Genomic DNA, 22366 nt, shown 5'->3' with positions numbered 1-22366 from the left:
AGTTTTTTATTAAGTGAAATGAATCATTTAAAGCTACCTGGCCCTGTGTAGGAAAAATAATATATAAATCCTAATTACTTTAAAATCTGAGGTTACGTTACATATATTATGGTTACTTGCTTATGTTACTTTGTAACAAATGTTAAAATTTTTGACCCGACTTGAAAGTTTAAAACCCTACTTTGAAATGCAAACCAGAGTTTGTAACTCTTATTTGAAACCCGAACATCAATTTAAATCAGCGATGGCTACTCACATACTTTGAAAAGCTGAATGCATTTTCATTGACAACACCCAAGGCTGATGAAATCATTTACCCTAAAGAGAACCTGTCTGACAAAATAATAATAATAATAATAATAATAATAATAATAATAATAATAATGTTGGCAGAGAGGAAAACCGGGATAATGACCATAGAACCAGAAATTGAATTTTAAGTGGTTAGCGATTATTTGTGACGGGATCATTTTTTTGAAACACAAAACAATTATCAATACTAAAAGGCTCCTTTGGCGTTTCCGCTCTATGCCAAGTTGCTGTTTTTTCACATTCATTTTTACCTTGTTGAAGCTCCGTCCTGCAGAGTCCTTCTCACTAGGCCGAAGCTCCTGCAGCTGAGCATCCAGGATATCCACCAACTGCTCCATGAGGCGCACTGAGGAGCTGACATCTCCCGCGTAGATCGGGTTTTTTGTGTGCTTTGCTAATTCGTTAGCCAAGTTTGCTGCATTTTCACCACTGCGGATCTGCAGGGGGTAAAGAAGGCAGATTTGGTATTAATAATAACCTTTTCTCTAACAACAAGTTACATTAAAGTAAGAGTGTAAATTGTGCATTTGACTATGTAGTAATTTAATAATAGACATGGTACACTGTTATATGAATGTGAGTGTAAAAATATTTAAAATCATAAAAGCTAATCCTTATTGGCACATTATGTGTGTGTGATTTTTTTTTAGTAAGATGGTGAAGAAAAATAAGGAGCTCACGCTCACCTTCTGGGCTACCTGGTTGACCCAGTGGGAGGTACAGTTGCTGAGATCAGGGCCCTTAGGATGCCAGGTCCCAGTGGAAAGGACACATAAATACGAAGCTGTGCCTGTATGGGAATAAAAGTACAAGCAAGTCAACCATTTTTGCTCTTACACCTTCTGTTTTTTTGCTAGAAATGGCTTAACATTTTTCTGTCCTATTCAGCCATGTGGCCTAACACAATTTCACACACAATCCAATACGATGTTGAGTTCTGGGCCCAAACAGCTGAGCCTGCAACAGAGCAGTTACAGATTGCTTAATCATGTTTGGACGTGACGATGGCAAAAGGCACTCTATTATAAATTGTCTCCACTGACTCTGCACGTCCGCATTATCCTTCTACATAACGAGATCACGGCACATTGGTATATCAGACACATCAAATAACCCTCTCTTGAGGGGCGAAACATGTCGGGAGCCCCGTGAGATGAGATGGGCCCTGTTTACCTCGGGTTCCCTTGGGACAAGGTCGCTCTACCAGCATGCCCCGCTGGGTCTGAGGCCACATGATGTCTCTTCTCTCGGTAGCCTCGCAAAAGCGCTCTGGCAAAGGGAACGACTCCAGGGGCGGAGGGGAAGTCGTCTGCAGGATCACGGGAGGGCGCCTGGCCGCTCCCTTGCCTCCCTCCTTGGGCCCTGTTGTGGTGGTGGTGTTGTTGGCCACGCCCCGGTGCACTGTGGCTGTTGTGGTGGTGGTTGTCGTTCTTAGAGGCTGAGGGGGCACGGTGGCCTGAGATAAAGGCGGAGCTGCACAAAAGACAAAATATGATTATTTATATTGAAGGGTGTAATTACACGACAGAATCATTTAGTACAGACTTTAGGCTGCAGCTGCAGAAAACTGGCAAAAAAAGGCAATATGTATGTCAAGCCAGAGTAAATACTTGGCAATTTAAACAAAAAAAACCTCATTGCACTTTTTAACCCATTTTAGTACATAGGATCCAAAATTTTGTCTCGTACATGAACTTTTTGTTTTTTTCATCCAGTTGAAACGTGTGAGGTGCAGAAAAAAAGTATGATTCTTATGATTTAGTCAAACTAGAAAACATGTGATGCTGTGCGGGTGCACTTTGAGGTCAGCTCATTAGTGCGGCACCCCCGTGGTCCGTAATGTGGAATATATCAACTATAGCAGTAAAACTATAGCAGCTAGTCAACGCTGGAACTTCTGGTGGGCAGATGCCCTTGTGTACTGGTTAAAATTTAATGGCTACCCCCTAAGTAACACTTTCCAATTGTTTTTTTTTTTTTTTTTGCCTGTTCTCGTCATGTTCAACACGCTAATGCTTATACATCCAAGTATCCTGTTGTGTAAATTGCAGCTAAGTGCTTTGTTCAACAAGCGTATTTGCCTTCCCCGTTGACGATGACTTATCCACGGCACTCAGTCTGCATGAACAAGACAATAATTACAGTAACATCCTCCTGGCTGGCAGTCATTTCTGTCTGGGAGATTTTGAGGGATGGATGATTAAATTTCAACAGAGCAACGCAAAAATGTGTTGCCAGGTTAACTCTGAATTTTTATTTTGCAGCTGCCCTTTTCTGCAACTCTGACTCAGATAAAGCAGGTCTGCGGTAACTCTTGCAACACCTCAAGCAAAAACAACGTTTCAGTCCCAGCAAACCAGAGAATAGTACACTTCTGAATTTGTCTAGTCATCTTTCAAATAATGTTTAAATGATACTTTCATTTTTATCGATGATACATTGTAGAATGCAGGCCGTTTAACAAGTTGTTAGCTGGTTGGATTGAATGGAGGCATCTTTTATCAAAGGTAGGGACTTTAATTGGGATGCAATGTGCATTGCAAATCTAATCGCATTTGAGTACTTTGATTTTCTCTATTAGGATGCCTGTAGAGCATGCAGCAAAAGGCGCTGCTACGGCGCGCCGGCCAAGCCCGTCCGCTCGAAGCGGAGCAACCCCCATGGTGAAAACATCGATGAAACAAGCTGACAGCACGCCAGTGAATGGGGGAGGGAGGAGAAGAGGGTCCTTGACAATGACCAGAAAATTCAGAGCGAATGCAGTACGGTTGGAAACAAAGAAGACAGATTCTGTCTTTGAGTGGGATTGAAGAGAGACAGTAACACCCCCTGTATCTATTGCCCTCCATTGGATAATTTGACTGACAGAGAGCATCCCTCTGATGTGTGAATGTGTGAGGTAAACTGACCCTTTGGGGTTTATTAGCTCTGTTGACCTGGGAAAATTATTTCTGGGATGACATACAATACAACACACACACACCTGCATTGGTTGGCTTATTGCGTTAGATGTTGCCGTTAGATGTTTGCTTTAACCTCAGCATAGCAAGTGATATTTTTTTCCCCTTTTACTCAAAACAGAGAAATTGTTAGCTGTCAAATCGCTCATGGCGACAACCTGTGCTTAGTGTCCAATCTCTACCGGTATTTACACCTGGACATCAGAAACGCCTGCCTCAATGTTTTTCACAACTCATCCAAATGAAAAAAAATATATATGAGGAATAGTCTTTCATGGTCGCTTCAAAATTTGGACTGGCTTTTTAATAAAAAAAAAAAAACATGTTTCTTCATTGGTGTCTTATTTCCAATGCGTACAACACGATAAGGATCTGTGGTCTCCATGGGCGGGGAATCCAGACAGAAATAAAATGAAACTCAATCTGTAGTTTGGCAGCATGATTTAAGATAATGGTCCTGCATTTCTAGTCAGTAAATCAACGTGGCATTCACTGTTATCCAAGTACATTCTTCCGTCACGTCAATTTAGTATTATATCTTGTCAACATTGCTCATTCAACCGGACTTGTCATGGCTTACCAGGATGTTTAGGTTGATACTCGAGTATCGTCTCATCATAAAACATCTTTTACTTTTTTTTTTCCCCCACCATGCTTACATGTTTCATTCCTATCTGCCATGAGCAGTGAACATGTAATGGACTCCTATAAATACCAGATGTTGGCTGTGTTTTACGAGGACTATCTAAGTAGTTCCATTACTCCCCCCAAACATTTTGATCTGCGGTGATCATGTAACATATTCAAAAATACGAATATATTTCTATATAGACATTTGACCGTTAAAGTATTGACGTATAGTTCTATACTTTGGTTGAAAAAGACATGCACAAATGTTGTCTTTATTAAAAAAAATATGTTTTTATTATATATCTGGTGCATTGTCCTATGCGACCCCCGAGTTGCACTCGTAAAAAAAATGGTAGCCTATTTAAGTTGCTTGTGGCTGCAACGGTGTAAAACAAATGTTGTTTCTTTCAGCTGTCCGAGTGTGTTTAGAGGAGATGTGTGATGAGGTGGAGGCGCCAGGTGCAGAGTGAAGCACAGATACAGGAGCATAGCAACAGAAGCTCTGTGAGCAACAAAAACAATTAACACTGGTTGCATATTGATTGATGTCGATTTATCGGTGATATGCTCTGATCCGCCATAATCAGCACGACTAATTCGAGAGATATACTATGTATGTACTACGGTACTGTACGGTTTCAAAAACCTAAATAATAATTCGATTAAGTACACCGCTACAACAATTTGCTTCCGATATGAAATTGGTTAGGTCCGTCATCACAACATGCTAGAAATTAAAGTCATCCAGTTAGGATAGGTGACTCTGAAAAAGACGCGAGGACAAGTAAACCCTCGAACATAAAGTGAATCGAATGAAATCAGAATGACTTAAACTCCTAAAGCATTCCATTTGGGAGGTTCATAATGAAGACAAATCCACTTTCCTGTGTGAGAAAGAGGCTAATGTGAATGCAAGGTCTACTGCCCTGAGATATTCATGCATAAACAATGCGGCCACTTTGACCACTGCTGTTCATGTGCATAGAGTATGCTGCCAGTCTGTAATCCAGCCAGCTCGCAGTACAATAATCGTATTACCTTTATGCCATAGCTCCGTTTAATTTAATCCAATAAAAGCTGTGAGGAATTAACTCAAAGTATTAAAATAGCCTCTTGTTCACGGAGATGTTGAAGAGAACAAGTTTAAGTCGAGCTGCTGTTCGCTGAGTCTGGCAGCACATGACTGAATAGCAGTTTTGATTACGACAAAATCCCAAGTTTTGGGATGTGTGGTGAAAGCGGAACAAAATCCTTGATAATTGTCTGTGCTGCACTCAGCTCAAGGAAACCTTCAATTAGCTTTGGTAGAGTGTCAATACATCCTCCAAAGCATTGCTAATATTCAAGATAAACATTATTCATTAACTTCTTTGTGTGAGAACACTATCACACGTTGTGAGTACAGTCTCAACGGTTGTGATACTATCTGTGTAGTGAAAGGTCACCAACTGATGACAGACATTTACAAGTAGATGGGAACCCAGGAGAAGAAAAGGAGAATAATTTGGGTTGGTGAGCATAGGCTATGCATCGACATAAGCGGGCACGCACGTACAAACACATTCACACGCGCACACACATACGCACACACCTCAGATGAGACATTACCAGGGTGCAGCCATCCCAGTGTAGGTAACAAATGAAAACTGACAGCATATGTGTCATATATTATGCTTAATGGCTTCCCTTCCAATCGACTATCTGAGGTCATTCCAGACTCATATCTCAGGTTAAGGGGTGGTAGTAGTTTATCTGTAAAGATTTGGGCTTGGTATTATTTATGTGTCACTGGGCTGACTGGAGTTTGAGTCCTGCTTCGGTAAAATTTAAAAAGGATGCTAGTCTGCTTCCTGATGAGTGCTGAGCAAGGCATCGACCTGCCGCACAGGAGGTGAAGCATCATTTGTGCAGTGATCATTAAGTGGCCGCCAGCCGAACCGTCCAATCCCACCGGCAACTGGATTTTATAATTATCAAGATCAAAGAGAAAATGTGGTCCAAATTTTATTTTTATTCATTTATTTTTTAAATTACCTTTATTTATTTTTCATTTATTTTATTATTGTGTTCGAGCCGGACAAAAGGCAAACTTTTTTTTTTGTTTGTTTGATGTAGTTTGTATTCACATTGTAATTTTTGCAAGAGGACAATATTCTGTAAACACATCGACGGGTGTCTCGGACAGAAATGTGGAGGGTAGCACGCGGAGACAAACTTGGATATGTCCTACTTGCTGCATTCTTGCTGGGCATATTTCTGCTGTTATTGATGCAGCAAAATCATTTTCAGTGTCAAGAGCACTGTCAATGCAGGTTTTGTCAAAATATGTTTCTACATTTTGGAACTTGCCAAATATGTGCAGTAATGCCTGGTTGTTTGGTCCGCACTAGGATTCGTTTGTGTATTCACACCTGTATAAAAGGTCCGTCTGAGCGTGGGAAGCAAACTCTGTTTAAAACCAACCAAACAGTGTAAGTGTGAATACACTGAAGTTTTTTGGAGGGTGCAGCCCCCAAGATGACTATACTAGTATTTTTATTCATATTTCACACATACCAGCACCACTGGCCAATTGCAGCCGAGTGTGGAGATCGGTTTTACTTCAGCTGCTTGAAGACATGATTTATTGACTATTTGCCAACATTCTACAGTGTGATTCGGCACAAAATCCCATTCAGCCCAGCTCCTTACAACGAATATTGTATTCCTTACAAATGAAGCATTGAAAGCTTCATCGCTCATTATTTTAGGCTACTATATTTTAGTTTGTTTTCAGATTTGATCTCATACACTTATCAGAGCTGGTAAATCCCTAAAAGCATGGAGAAAATAAAAACACATCCCAAACAAGAGTTAAGGATTTAGCTTTATAATCTTAGTCTTAACCTAATCCACTATGAAATTACATTTGAATAGTTTTTCTTTTGCAACATGGTTGCTGTGTTTGTGGCATGTGTTATGAAAGAACACAATATTTTTGGAAGTGCAGCAACATTTTATTGTTATTACATATCTTTCACTACCAAACTGTCATGAGAAGACAACAAGGAGTAATCTCCAGATGATTTCAAGCAAGGGATCTTTGAAGATTCACCTCCTTGTTTACAGTTTGTAGGAGATTTACTGAACTTTTTTTTACATTCTCAGGTGGTAATCACCTCCTAATGGGAAATCATTGATAAAGGTAAGAGAATGGAAACCCAAACACGACAAGTGGAGCGAAGCCACACTTGGTCTTTGTATATGTAAGTACAAAGAACCTAGTAGAAGAGTGATAAATAAACAACCCGTTAGAATTTAGGTGATGAACAGTGAAAAAAGTCGAAAAGATTTCCTACTACTCACCCTCACAGCATGCATTCAGTTCATCTTCTAAACATAACCTGCACCTAAATGGAGTTGACTGCAAAGCAATGCTGTAATTCACAATATGTTTGTGATGCATTCACAGATCTGCCTATAACAGCGATAATACCCAAAGGAAATTGGATTACATGTCTTTCACTCTCTGTTGCATTTGTGGATGTGAAGCGGGAAGACCGTGTTTGATTGCTTGCATAGAAGCAGTAAATATGAGGCAAGCGGAGCAAAAAAAATAGATAAATAAATCTAATAATTTCCCAGGAGCCATGTCCATCGGAGCCGTGGCAGAATATATACGGTACGTTCATATCTCGCATAGCCTAATAGCTAATTTATGTCAGTTATTGTTGTCTCTACTATTTCCCACACATCAAATGTGTATACATATAAACATATTCACGCTATTGCACCGAAACCTACACCTTGACAGCAAAATATAAAGAGCAGACATAGCAGCTGCCAGACTACAGCTTGAACGCGCCCCTCCTTCCCCAGCAGCTTTTCTCTGTACTCTACGTGCCTCAAATTTCAAGTATTAACTCCAAATGTACCAAGCAGACTGATATTTAATGCTGTGCAGACAAGGGGGTGTCTATTTCAAGGATGGCTGTACACACGGGCTCACAAACTGAAGCACCCGTGCCCTACATACATTTTGTAATAAGGAAAGTCATATTGTAGGTTCAGATTAGTGAAAATAATAAAGATCATGGGAGTAAATCCCTTCAAAAGGATTGTGTATGGGAGTGACAGGGACTAATGTAAAGTCGGAGGAATAATTCTTTTAATACGCCTTGTTTCTTGCTCAGACTGTAATCAAACAAGAGTCCGTGGATCCCGCTGGCTATAAAGCATGAAACTATAATCACGCTCTCTCCTTGCTTTCATGTAAAACAACTCTTTGTGAGTAAATCTTAACCCCGGGTTTGTTTCATTCAGGCTGGTATTATTATTTTTTTTTTGCATTTGTAGCCATTTCACTGGCAACTTGAGAATTTGAGAAAGTATCTTGAGGTGTTTTTGTGCAAATGTGTTGTATAAGAAGAGCAGACTGGGCAAAACAACAACTGGTCTTTATGTCTTATGATGTCCTGTGCTGGAAACAGGTGATGCCCTCACCTCATGTGCAGAACATACTTTAAATCCAACAGACAGTGGGTTGTTCTCCCATAACACCACATCACAGACCTGTGAGCAGGACTGTAAATCCCAAATGTAGGATTTCATCGCTTCAGTAAACTTTACCCGTATATTGTAACTTGGCGTGACGACTTGCAATGCCAGCAGCCCAAGTGTGAGACCAGTTAAAAAAAGCTACATGGGAGGAACAACAAGTGGTGGCCTGGCAGTAAAGAAGCTGACATTCAAACAGTCATTCCTTTACATTGCTAGCTTCTTCTTCACAGTTGCAGTTATCTGCAGTAAGCTGAGATGAAATTCTACCCGTCATGTGATGTGCAAAGACCAGGTGCCAATTTAGAGGCCTTCAACGTGCTCACGTTGTGGGTTTTAACACTGTAGATATGAAGACATGCATGCACACACACACACACACACACACACACACACACACACACACACACACACACACACACACACACACACACACACACGTGATTATACTCAAATATATATATATATATATATATATATATATATATATATATATATATATATATATATATATATATATATATATATATATATATATATATATATTTTAATTTTTTTTTCAAATAAACTAAGGATTGCTGGTGGTGACACAATTGGATGGAAAAATGACTGGTGGAATGTTGGATTAGAAAATGTGTATTTAATCAATACCACTATCACTTCCCAAAGGATAAGGTGTGTTGAACATATGCTTACAGCAGTTTTTCTGCAGTAATGTATAGCAGTTAAATAAAAACTCTCTCACTAGTATACATATTTTTAAATGTCTAAACTAGACATGCGTGACAGCCTTCTTCGTCCAGTTTCCCAAAGGCACAGCTAAGGATTTATTCAAATCCTGTCATTTAGTTCGCAGTGCTCATTCAGTATGATTTGAACAGTTTCACGAAGGCTTTAGATTTGACTTCAGGAAGAATGCCAAAAAAAACAAACATGAAATGACCAATGTGTGTACTTTTGAAGAAAGGCGGAACACAGTGTCAAAGCATTTAGTACAGATGGAGTTCATTTCCATAAAAGGCCAAGCTGCACTAATGCACTGCAAATGACTGTACAACAATGGTGCTTTTATGTCTTCCCAAAGTCAAGAAGGTACATACTGTATTTATAGCTGCAATAGCATCACAGGGCAGAATAGCACTACCTTTTAAGATAGCTGCCCAATGAAAAGTCACCGTGCACCCTCAGGGGCTTGAGGTTTTAAGAGGTAATGTAAGGTATTCTAGAGGGAACACCACAAAAACAGAACCTGCAATAGGAGTCAGAAGGGGACACAATAAGATGTGAAAACTACGAATATGACAGGATTGAGAAACAAAGCAAAAAGTGTGATTTTACACATCAGTAGCCACTCTTTTTTCATTCGTGTGTATACTTGGGCAGCTGACAGGAGGCTGGGGAAGGAGAAAAAGGAAGGAGGGGGTGTTGTCAAGGCAAACAATCAAATTGGTTGTTTTAAATGCATCCTAATGCTTGCTTGCTGCCGCACTGTTGGGCACGGAGGCAACACAGACAAGGCTGACATTTTCGCCAAACACCTCAGTTGGCTGTGAAATCTCGATGATGAGAGTCTCTTATGCCGTTCTCCGTTTTCCCTGCGTTTCCTCTAAATGTTGCCATGTGAAGTTTGAGCTCCATGTAAGCGCCGCCAAAGAGAAAAATATATCACAGTGGCGCTTATCAGAAAGCTTTATAATCATCAAATGCTATGAGGCTTCTCTCTGGGGTGAATGCTCATCTTTGCATTTGCAACAGAATATTTGGTCACAGTACGGCACTTCCATTAGACACATACAAAGTACACAGAGTACTATTTGAGCTGCACGGGCCGTACTCAAAAATAATTGGACAAGGACATTCATGAGCAGCACCTTGCCATTTCAAACAAATGTGTTTTTTCTCGTCCGTACTTTCTTACAGATGTATAATTCCATTGTGCAACAAGGCTTGAATCTGTATGCAAATCTATTGACATCTGTGCAATTAAAAGAGGAGGACCTGATTTGTGTGGGTACTAAATGTGGTGCCGAGGGTTTTTATATGGCTGTGATTCGTAATATAATTCCCCAACACGGGATAAATAAAAAGGCGAGCAAAGCTCACCTGTGTCCTATCAAGGCGGCAACTATAGGCTGTTTGTGCACAATTGTAGTAAAAACATCTTTCAAAATGCTTATTCGGCAGTTTAATGCCACATATCAGAGCTTGGCGTAAATAAAGTATCCATAGAACTGGTGCATAATGAGAGTTCAGGAAGGAAATTGCATTTAAATCAATTTAATCATCTCAGTTAAAAGAACAGACGTGGGGATATGTTATTTTACGAACTCCCGTATGCAAGAAGGAACAAAACCACAGGGCCATGAGTAAACGAGTGGATTATGGTCCTGCTGGTCAAAGCCAAGCGAGGGACTTACTGACCCATTTAATGTCCACTTCCAGTGGAGACGGTTGTTGGATGTGACCCCATCCACTCCCCTGTAATCCTACAAGAGATGATCTAGCCTCAACATGAGCAGTGTTATTGGACTTGACAACAATCCAACTATCTGCCACATTGGTTCTTAACATCACTTTGCCGCGATTGAATTCCAAGATGAACGAGCGTCATAACGTTTGCGCAAATGACAAATGGAGACAAATGAAGGAGGCCGGTAGTACGGTCCTCTTTTCTTTTCACTAGCAGCTGTAACATCTTCTACTTGGCTTTGATTGAAACACCCTGCAGAACATTTGTCTGTAGCTTTAATATCATCATTACATTCATAATTGGCTATGTTAAAATTATTTCTGCACAATTAGATGGTAAAGAGTTATCGTCAGCGTTCTGTGGCGCCAGCAAACTTATAATATTGCAGTTTTTTTCTTTTAAATCAGATTGTAGCTCAAAACACGAGCTGCTCGAACATAGTGATTGCGGGAAACTCAATGAGCCGAGCATGAAGATATCGTAAAGAGACCGTCTGGCGACAGGCAAACGAAAGTGCCCATCATTTATATGTCAACATCAGCCATGTGGGAGGACAAGTTTACTGACATCTTGATGATCATTTCAGACTATTCTCACCAGCGCTCATCGACTGATGTTCGACATACATTAGTCAGCAGCAAGACCACGCAAATACCTCATTTATCAAGGAGAAAACAAAGCCTTTGTAGACAGCACAAAATAGACACGTCAGAAAACTGTCGTGAAAATATATTGTCATATGTATTTCTAAATAATTTTCATCCAAACATATTGTATTTATTTGGCTAAATATGTATTTAACGTACACTCATACACTGTACACACATTCATGTTGCAGTCTAAAAAAATATGTGGATTCGATGATGAGTTTGTTTCTCGACAGATTTGGTTGCTTTAAAATGTTCTTAAATTATTTCATTTGATCCGACTCAGATGTTTTGAATTAATTGCAGTGTATTCTTTATAGACGTGCATATTTTATATTGAAAAAGAAATGTGGAAAAATGCATTCAGTCTAATTCATTTTTATTATTTAGGCAATTAAATATGATTTTACCTGGATAATACTCATTTATACAAAAAAACTTGGCCTTGAGCTATGTGGTTCAAGTGGCTGAAATAGTTTTGACTTCTCCAGCCCTAGTCCTGTCTATCAGAAGCAAACACATTACAACATTTTGAGCCCAGTGATAATCTGTGAAAAAAAAGTTGCTTGACCTCAATGACTGCTATTATATATAGGGTTTATGGCAGGCCCCCTTCTCAGCTTCATGCCAGCTCATTTACTTAAAGCATACGTTTAGATATTTTTTCCTCCCTTCGTGTCTCTTGCACAGAACCTTAAGTCCTTACACTCTTTTACCGGCATGAATTTATTTATTGGACAGAAGAGGTTTAGATTTCCAGCATCACTTGGGGAATGATCTAACCTTGCTCCAGGCCAGACTTGCACCTGTCTGGGCATGTTTGTTTCCAATGGCTGAGAGTATATCTTCCCCCCTCCCAAAAAAAGGAATGCGCAAGCAGGGGTCTCTTGAGCTTTTGACACAACTCGGGGAATGCCCCATGGTAAACCTAAATCCCCAAGATACTGATTCATTATGATACGGCAGCTAGATTCAATGTGTTGTTTACCACAGAGCCCACAACAACATTGAGTTATGCACCTCAGTTTTTCTATACTAAAAATGAAAAAGGTGAATTAGGGCCGCATCATAAAAATGTCTGGTACATGAAACTAGGCTTTTTTTAATGATGGTGCTTATGTGATAAAACATTGACAGTCACAATTCGAGGGATATCATTTAACATTACTTGAAGCGCACTTACCGTGAGCTGGATCAGGTGGCCCGAACTCCAGGTTGTACCTCAGGATGTAAAAATTATTCCACACATAGAGTTGGTTATCTCGCGGATTATAATCCACAGATGCAATGTATTGGTACTGGTTGGGAAAGTGGACATCAACATATTCCCCACGGTTCTGCTTAGTATTGTAGATGTAATCGATCATGCTCTTGCTGACTTCGCTTTCATTATCTTCATAGGTGGAGCGGACCACATAGAGAACTCCGCAGGCCATGAACGCATTGGAGGCTGAGCGTTTGTCATAGGCCGTTTCCCACGTAGCCTCAAAACGGAGCGTGTAAGGGTTCAACTGGCTGATTACTATCATGCCATTGTTCTGCTCTGTGGCGTAGATCACCCACAGGCCGTTCTCATCAACGGCCAGGTCAATGTCTGTTTTACCACCCCACTTATAGGGTGACGTGTCATGGTAATTAGCGTTGTTGATGATTGCTTCCCCACTTTTGATTCGAGTTCGCAGGTCAAACTTGACTATGTTGCGGGTGCGCTCTTTGTTGAAAAACACAGCACCGTCATAGACCACAAATCCAGTTCCATCCACACGGTGGGGCAGCTTGTAGGTAATTGTTTGCCGGGCATTTTGGAAGTCATCCAGCGAGGAATATTCAATAAGAGTGTCTGTCCTATAAGGAGTCCAAGGCATGAAGTAGATCTTGTCAGCAGCTTGCAGTGGATCTTTGCACCAGGCACCAGCTTGTTGTTCCGCTTCAAATTGAAAAGAGGGTTCTCCAACAGCTTTCAGAGTCCCAGGGCAAAGAAAAACTAGTAATAGAAGAAAGTAGAATAAGAGGCAGACATGTTATTAGCCACCAAAACACCCATATATGTAATCTCAAAATAAAATGCATTTTTGTCTCATGAGTTGTCCACAACAATTAGGACAGGCTCAGTAAAACAATTAAAAGCTATCCCCAATTCTCACAAGCAGTTTGGATTTTGGTTATGTGCATAGCAAGGAAATGCAAAATAAAGTAACAAATCTTGATAATTATGCATTTGTAATAATCTGAAGCAAAAAAGTAATTCTGTGATTAACTGCTGGAGGGAAAACACAAATGAGGGCAACATAAATGAAACGCAACAAAACAAAAATCTTGACTGTAATTGAAAAATAATTAAATGAATAAATAAATATATAAAATATAAATAAATAAATAAATAAATAAATAAATACAATATAAATCAATCAATAAATAAATAGAACCAAATTAAAGTCACTTGGCAGTAGACGAAAAAGGTTATGAGAGAGCAAGAGTCAGCACACAGTCTGGGAAAATACATGTGTGTCAAGATGCACCTCACCTCTTCTACAATAAAGATCTTGAGAGGCACATCATTAGCAAGTGGCGAAATTATCACAACCATTAAATTAAATTTTTTTTTTAAAAAGTTCAGGAAAGATTCTCTTGAGGTATATTGGTTCAGGCGCTAAGGCATGGGATTCAATAAAGAAACAGTGTCGTCAGGTGTGAATGGGAGGAAGGTGAGAAAGAAAGGGGCCTTGGAGAAAGAAGCGGACGGAAGAAAGCAATAGCTTCACCTTTACCAAGGCATGCTATGGAAAACGATTTGGAAGCCAGGCAAATTGTGCTGATCTGCAAAAGCACCCAGGCAGAAAGAGGAGGAAGTGAAGCCAATTCGCCCCGAGTTGCATTATTTTGGCTGTGTGTGCTGTCTTTACTTTGCAGCCATTCTTACTTCCCTTGGTGCACTGCAATGATGGTTGACTTTGTCGTTAGTGCACTCTGAGAATATACAGTGAAACCTCTAAAGTCCACGGCACACTGAGCAACGTGGAAGAAAACGACCATGCTGTCGCACAGGTGATCTATAGCTAGTTTAGCTGAAGAAAAACAGTCCACACTGCTTCACTTCAATTATGCTATTTTTTTGGTGATGAGCATTTCTTTTGGAAATATGGTCAAAAAGGTCAACCTTTGTTTTATCAAACCATAACTCATCTTTCCGCTTGTGTTTAAGAGTGTTGCAAGATGTAGCTGGACTTCCATCATGGCACCTTGCCCCATAGGTCAGGCATACGCTATGAAGAAAATGGGAGATTGCTGTCAAATTTACTAAACTGTGAGTAATGCTGCTCTCAGCCTCTTGACAGCCTCGCTGACTGGTTTTCGTCTCATCTTTTCTTCAATTTTGGAGAGACATGCAGTTCTTGCTAAAGTCACCGTTGAGCCATATTTGCTCTACTTGATGACTGTCGTGACTGTATTCCATCGAGTATTGCTTGGGTAGTTCTTCTGTACCCACCTCCTGAATTATACCTTTGAACAGAAAGAGGTCTGTTGCAGAGAAAGATTTTTGTGGACTTGGTGAATATATTGTGTGATAAGATGTGAGGGAAATGGTACAGCTCAACTTTATTTGTGGTTCATCAGATAGACTTTCAATGGGAATGGATGTGTGCTGATGAATGCTGACTTTGGTTGCAAAATGGATAATTCACAGCCACATCCCCAGTTATCAGAGGGTGTGCACACTTATGCAAACACAAAAGTTATGTTTTTTGTATTTATTTCCCTCTCTAATGGAATCAGTTTTTTTCCTGGTCTCATCTCTTCATATCGCAACAACCTGAAATTTGAATAGGGTTGTGTATACTTTTTATGTCTACTGTTGTGGTATCAACATAAAGGTCCGAGCTAAAATTTCCCAAAACTTACTGTGCGTTTGATATACAATGGCCCAACATCACACGTGATGGTGTCTCAAAATCCAGGTTTTTATGCGACCACTCTTTGCACGAGAACTTTAGCTAAATTCTGAATTGATGAAACTCAAGGCCATTCAAATTTGGAGGTTCCACTGTAGTCCACAAGAAGTTTACAACTCATTGCCACAAAACAAAGTAGCTAGGATTTGGATCGTGTCTGTTATTTACCTTTTTGCTCCACTTCTATTTTAAGCATTGGAAGAGAGAATGAAAAGGATGGGAGGGGAGGAAAAAAAAAGATTAATATGTATTTTCCATCGCTACGGTTACACAAAGAGACAACTGACATGTGGATAAGGATGGGTTGACCTAATTAGAGAAAACATTGAAGTTTGAAAATCTGTTGCCATGGTCCTGTTGAAGGTAAAGAGGTACAACACTGTACATAATTCATGAAGACGTACAAATCCGAACAGTGTTGGGTGGATTACTGCTGAAATGTGCATTTTGTCATGCTCGTATCGTGATTGCAGTTAAGCATGTTCAATTTCAACAGTCTTGTCTGAACTGAAAATGGAAGCCAAATATTTTATGTAATAGTTGCATCAACTGACTATTCAATTAAAAAAATAAACACAACCAGTTATTGTCATATTTGTTAAAACAGTCATTATGTCTTAACGGTAGTACATGCCAAATATGATTTTTGAGAAAATTCTGATCAATTTCTGGCCCAGTCGTGTGCCTCTAATGTCATATCCAATTAATCTTAGAGGAAAGACAAACAGGTGATCACTGATAACAATTATGACAATTGTTTTGTTTATTTATGTTTTGTTTTAATTGTGAGCTTTTCTTTTAATTGCAATCCAGTAATGTGCATAACTGTGTTAGTGTTGACCAAATAATTGTTAATTACGTGTCTGCAGACATTTAAAAACAAGAAAATAAATCCACCTAGCATTGTTAAGTTTTGCTGAAAAGAAAAAAAAACAGTTGTCACAAATGAACACAAATAATAATATTTCATAATAATCATAATAATAAAAAAAACCATCTTCAAATGTGCAAAACATTTTTAGCCCATTATCATATGTGTTCATGTGTCCCCAGTCGCTACAATAACTATGTGCTGGTATTACCTTTTAACTGTACCAATAAGAATCAAATATCAAAAGGATATTATGTAACAGATAGCAAGTGTTTGTTGATATTTCTCAAAAAAAACTTGAAAGTCTAGGTCAGACTGCAAACAATTATTTAGATTTTAGTTTGTAAAAACAGCAATGTGATGTTACATCTGGACATTTGACTAGTTTCATTGATCAAATATGCAGAACAGGAACATTTAATTAATATGTCTATTGAAAAGAGACATTGCTGTTGATGTAGCGTGGATATAGTAACAGTTGGCATCATGATATTCTTAAGAATATACTGGCCAGGATCCGTCATTATTCAGAGGAAAATAGTGGTTCATATTCAAACTAGTTCATCAAGTGCACTCCATTTTGCCTAATTTGCTAATTTGCAACTAATCAACAATTTGTTCCACAAAAAGATTACAGACTGGTGAAATAACTGATGGTTACATCTGTCCCAAACAGCAATCTTTTTGATTGAGGAAAAAAACAGGAATGAAAATGGTGGAATTATATTTAAAAAAAAAAAAAAATAAATAAATAAATAAATAAATTCTCAAACATTAAATTCCTCAATGTAAAATTTGGCAAAGACTTGTAGATAGAACCAAAACATTGTTTTGTATTGCTTGTTTATAAAATATAAATTCTTCAAACTTGTGGCAAACGTCTGTCATTGCTTAGGCGTAACACAACATTTTTTAAATACTCTGTATTACATTGAGAAATGTAATGTTAATCCAATTAAAATTTTATTGAAATGGAATATAATGGGAATTTTATATCACTGCTTATCTAGTCTGACGTAGACTTTAGTATATCAACAATTTGTTATCAACCCATATTGACAAATGCTCTTTGCGTCAAAATATGAAGCTGTAGGGAAGTCTTCAATTCCGTCACATTTTCATGTTTTGACTAAAGAATAGTTTACTTTGGAAGGTGATATATTTCTTACCCTGGACTTCATATTTTGACAATAGCAGTTGATAACCAAGAACATATATAGTGGGAAGCATTGCAAAGAAAACAACAATGACAATAAATTGTAAGATGTCTCTTCAGCCACATCAAACTAGATTAGAAGAAGACAGTAAAATCTGAAAAGCAAAGTAGATACATGACAGGAAAGCTGACAAGGTTAGTCTGAAATATAGTGAGCAAATAACAAATCAGTGTGATCAACAATACGCAGATGAAAAGTGGGGCTCTGGTAGCCATGGAGATTCCCTGCGGATTGCACAAGGGAAGGGAAGACAGTCAGTTAACTTTTACTGAAGCAACAGTTAAAAACGAGGTAATCCCCGCCCACAACGAGCCCTCAACCGTTTCCACTAGCCACTGAAATAGAAAGTTATTTATCCATATATCGACTTCACAATACAGTCACATGATCGTAAAAAAAAAACTTGCTTGAGTATGAATTTAAATGTGTTAGACTATCTTTACTGGAATAATGAAAAAAAATTTCATTTATATCACTTGGCTGGTAACTCTCAATAAAATATGTGGTCTTTAACAAATGACACCAAACAATGTTTTTTAACGTTGAGCATCACAAATGTCTATACTAGTGTCACTTTTGTCATTTAAAAATTGCATGCATGTATCTAGATGTTTTAAGTGGTCTGACTCAAGCAAGTATTAGAGCCAAGTGAGAGAGTGACTCAGTGCTAGGTGAAGTAAAAATGTACGGAGGCAAATGTTTCCTTGGCAGGAAGCTAATGTTGCTAATGACAGCACGCCATGGAAAACAAAAAAAAACATGAAGCCAAAATGATGAAATGATGGAAATGTGCTGGAAAGGCCACTTGCACATAAGCGAAAAAATCCTCAAATTGCTTGTGTGATCATGCAAATTTTCTATTTACGAGTCTCTGATTCAGTCGGTCACAAAACCAAAAACAAACATTTCCAACATATTGCCAACCAAAATTTCATTGGAAAAAGCTTTTGAGGGACCATTAGGTCTACATCAGAAATGAGGACACTGTCTGCAGGCCCGCCGTTGATCAGCTTAATGGGGATTTAATATGTTGTCTTGTAAATCAACTTCTCAAGTCTTGTATCCCAGCAAATCCGGGGAACCCTAAGCCTCTGAGCCACTGTAATGTTTTAATCACAAATCTCGATATTTGGCATGTGATCAGCCTTGTCTGCAAACAGCACAAGACTGCATGCTATTAGATCCCTCCTATGCCACTGTTATAGTAGATTTTACTTGGTCTAAGATTTAAATGTGGCAAAAAAGACTTTGTGAGTGTCTTAGGCTAATCTGATGCAGAAAAAACATTGAACAAAAGTCTTGAGTTTACTTGACAAAAAAAAGTAAAGAAATGGAAAAGCCAACACTATTCAATTGAGAGTGCCTTAATGTTCATTGTTCAACCTTAGAGGTTCCACTCCAATGTTTTTCAGGATTCGTTAACTGATTGAGGGAAGCAGTAGGGCATTTGTCCATTGGTGGCCAATCAGAAAGACAAGTACAAAAATGTGAGTGTGTGTGTGTGTGTGTGTGTACAATACTTGGGAAACAAGGATAGGTTTGAGGAGAGCAACAAAACAATTCACATTTTACAAAACACAAGTCGGACTTGAGAGGGAAACGTTGGGCTTGTGCGGATAGGTTGTGGCGGTCACACTGGGAGTACACTAAACACTTACCAGGACAGTTGCGATAGGACACATTCTGTGTTCTTGCTCCTATTCTGGGTGGGCATGGACCTTTTGAGAGGCAAAAACATGGTGCTACAGACATGCACAAACTGAAACTGCTAAGAATGAAATGTCTCCTCTTTTGTTGGTTCTATTAAATACTGTAGCCCTTGGTCATCGAAGCAAGAAAGAGGCTTAAGTGCCCCTTTGGGCAAATTCCTCTGTTTCACCTGACTAAGGTGGCACAATATAATCAAAACGTAATAATGAGGTGGGCGACTAACACTAAAGATTTGAAACAGACAATTTTTTTTTTAACTCATTATTGGTTACTCTTTTTAACAACAAGCTCTTCAAGCCTTGGAGAGGTTGACCTTTAGGTTGCCAAGGTGTAGGCCACCTAATGATGTTCAACAGTGCAATGTGAATTCACACTAATGGGCATCTTAGACAGGTATAATAACACAAATGAACAATGCTAACCTTTTTAGGATAAGGAGATATTTACATTGTTGCGTGTATTTCCATCATCCTTTCATACAAAAATGAATGATGGGAGGAATGAGGAGTCACCAAATATCATCTTCCCATCATTTCCCCTCCAATTATTCCAGTTCCACCTGATTGTCTGGCAATTCATGTAAATCTCTGTCGTTAATCAGGTTATAAAGGTTACTTGGGGGAATATTCTTCACAAACTGCAAATGAACATGGCAGCTCAAAGGACAAAAGGGGATTTTTAATGCAAAGGGCAATCTGAATTTTGTTTGGGATATGAATGGCAATGAATATTTTACAACTCAGGAGAAGACAAAATGCTGACAATATCTCCTCGTCGGAAAGATTATCTTGCTGACTTATGAGTGCAGCCGTTCTGCTCGCTTACATAATGAAACATCTGTTAGCATGCCTCCACACCTGTTTTATTGACGTGTATTAAGCCATCAAGGTGAGCTGCGCTTTTGCCTGACAGACTTCTCCACGCTAGAGTAATGAAACACTCTCTTGCCATTATGGAGAGTCAGCATGACTTCCTCCACCTTCCCCTCTGTTCTGCTAACTCATAACCCGGCTCGTCGGACTGCTGAAAACACGGTGACCACATCAATAATACAGGCGAGTACAGAAGAGACCCAACGTGTCTTACAGGTCATGTATCATGAAAAGTTCATGGCGTGACACGGATGGAAGACGAGACAGAGAAAAAGGGCGCTGAAAGGTGTTGCAGACAAAGAGAGCAGACAATAAGGACAAGGTTGGAGCAGGAAATGGGATGATGATGTGTCACAATGTGAGAGAAACAATAAGGACAGAAGCACTGGGGTGATGGCGGGGTTGGAGGGTGACTTTTCAATTCATGAACGTGGGGTGAGAGTGGGGTTATACTTACTGTAGGGCACACACTCATACTGGACCTCCAGATACTTGTATGTCCCCGGACAGGGGTCCGGGAAGACATCTGAACCCGTAATCACGATACACTGGGTCCGATTGTTGCATCTGTGAAGACAAATATCGCAAGGATTAAGCCGCAAGTTGTACATCTTAAACGATAATAGTTAGAAAATGTTCTGTCACATATATCGTGCTGCCTCTGTTCCACATATAACTATTTCTGTATTCTTTTCATTATATTGAGTAAAAGTATCTTAACAAAACCAGGTCTTGGTAGAAGTTTGTCACTTTGTAGACTATTAATTGAGTAAATACCAAATTACTTGAAATTTGAGGTACTGAATAATTATTATTTTTTTATATTAAATATACTAGTATTGGAAGTGAAATTATTCCCCAAAATTGAGTGGCTTGAGCTGTTTTTTTGGTATTCATTTTAAACGTATTTTCATCGGTTTAGTTAACTCAAGTGGTGTACAGTGGTTAAAGATCTGCATGTTGGCTCAAGAATGAAGTAAGTCTGGCCATCACATGATGCTGGCGTCGACTTGCCTCGAGTCAAACAGAGTGCAAGGGAGAGCAAGAGCGAGAGAGACAGAGACTTTAGTTAAGACATCTGAGGAAATTACAAAAATATAACGTCTCTTAGGTATAAACTACATTCCAGACAGTCAATAACATAGTGATTGAAAGCGTGACATTGTGTGGGACAAGATCATGTGTGGTATATAAATTTCCAGTTTTTTGTAGCGGGGAAAATGATGATAATTGCATCAATACCCCAAGCAAGTCATCTTTGGTACTGAGGGGATGCAAAATTCTATTGACAAAGTGAACATTCCAATCAATAATTGTGTTCTGCTGATTTAGCAGGGACATAGATAACAGTTGTGTCTTTCCCAGCACATCAATGAAAAGTCTATTATAGGTTGCCTTCTATTGTGTTTTCCTCTGGTTTTTTTTCCGAGCTGCTGCCGCATCATTGCTCTGTGTCCAAATGTTATTAATATAATATTAGGGAGTATATTGGAACAGAAGTGAGTTGGTTACAGTCAAAGGCACTGGGGATACAAGAGAAGAGTTCCGGCTTTTCACTGAATGCATTTTTACAGAAACTCACGAACGCATTGCGGTTAACAACCTTAAGATGGCTTTTACTGACGGAGAAAGAATTATGTTTTTATGATTTTCTTAATAAATTAAATTATGGGTTTTTGTCTCACAGCTTTTTCACACCCTCCTTCTCTTATTTCTGACAGAAAAAAAATTCAATGTACCTATTGTTATTCTGCAGGGAATTACAAGATATATTATTACAGTATTTCTTTAGCCTAGGTTTGTGTATGTATATCCCTATCACCTCATTACTTTGGTACCGGATCACATCCCTAACTTTTATTATTGTTTTGTAGGGAAATGAGCAAGCCTGTTTCATGAATTCATATCATCCTCAATCTATTAAAAAAAGGTACTTAACATGCCACAACTCTGCTGGCACTTGCTATATAGTATACAGTACATTATATGGTCAGTTTCATGATTCTGCCAGTTTTACTCATGCATAAGCATATCATACAGGAGCAATGTGAATTACGGTGTTTATCTAGTGCATTCCAAAGGAAGCAGAAAAATGAATATCTACTTTACATTTGGCTCATGAAACAGAATGATACCAAAAATAAAAATGCTGACACTAATGAGCCTTGCCGACGTTCCAGAGCTATGTGTG

General features: G+C 39.0%; 1 protein-coding gene across 22 annotated transcripts in view; it reads right to left on the bottom strand.

The window, feature by feature from the left end:
• The window catches only part of adgrl2a (adhesion G protein-coupled receptor L2a), a 196481-nt gene that overhangs the window by 22345 nt on the left and 151770 nt on the right, over window positions 1-22366 (bottom strand). For 19 of the 22 annotated variants that reach the window (XM_085928341.1, XM_085928340.1, XM_085928343.1 and 16 more), the window contains 6 exons: window positions 20633-20742; window positions 15674-15688; window positions 12739-13539; window positions 1486-1785; window positions 999-1102; window positions 564-749 (listed from right to left, as the gene is read on the bottom strand). In XM_085928341.1, the coding sequence (XP_085784467.1) occupies window positions 564-749; window positions 999-1102; window positions 1486-1785; window positions 12739-13539; window positions 15674-15688; window positions 20633-20742 (1516 nt within the window). The remainder of the gene's footprint in view (window positions 1-563; window positions 750-998; window positions 1103-1485; window positions 1786-12738; window positions 13540-15673; window positions 15689-20632; window positions 20743-22366) is intronic. The other 3 variants (XM_085928338.1, XM_085928350.1, XM_085928357.1) reach the window with 1 other exon arrangement.

This window comes from Syngnathus leptorhynchus, chromosome 13 (genome assembly GCF_054491065.1).
Source record: "Syngnathus leptorhynchus isolate UIUO chromosome 13, UIUO_Slep, whole genome shotgun sequence".
Classification (NCBI taxonomy): domain Eukaryota; kingdom Metazoa; phylum Chordata; class Actinopteri; order Syngnathiformes; family Syngnathidae; genus Syngnathus; species Syngnathus leptorhynchus.
This window is presented reverse-complemented; position numbering and strand designations above follow the sequence as displayed.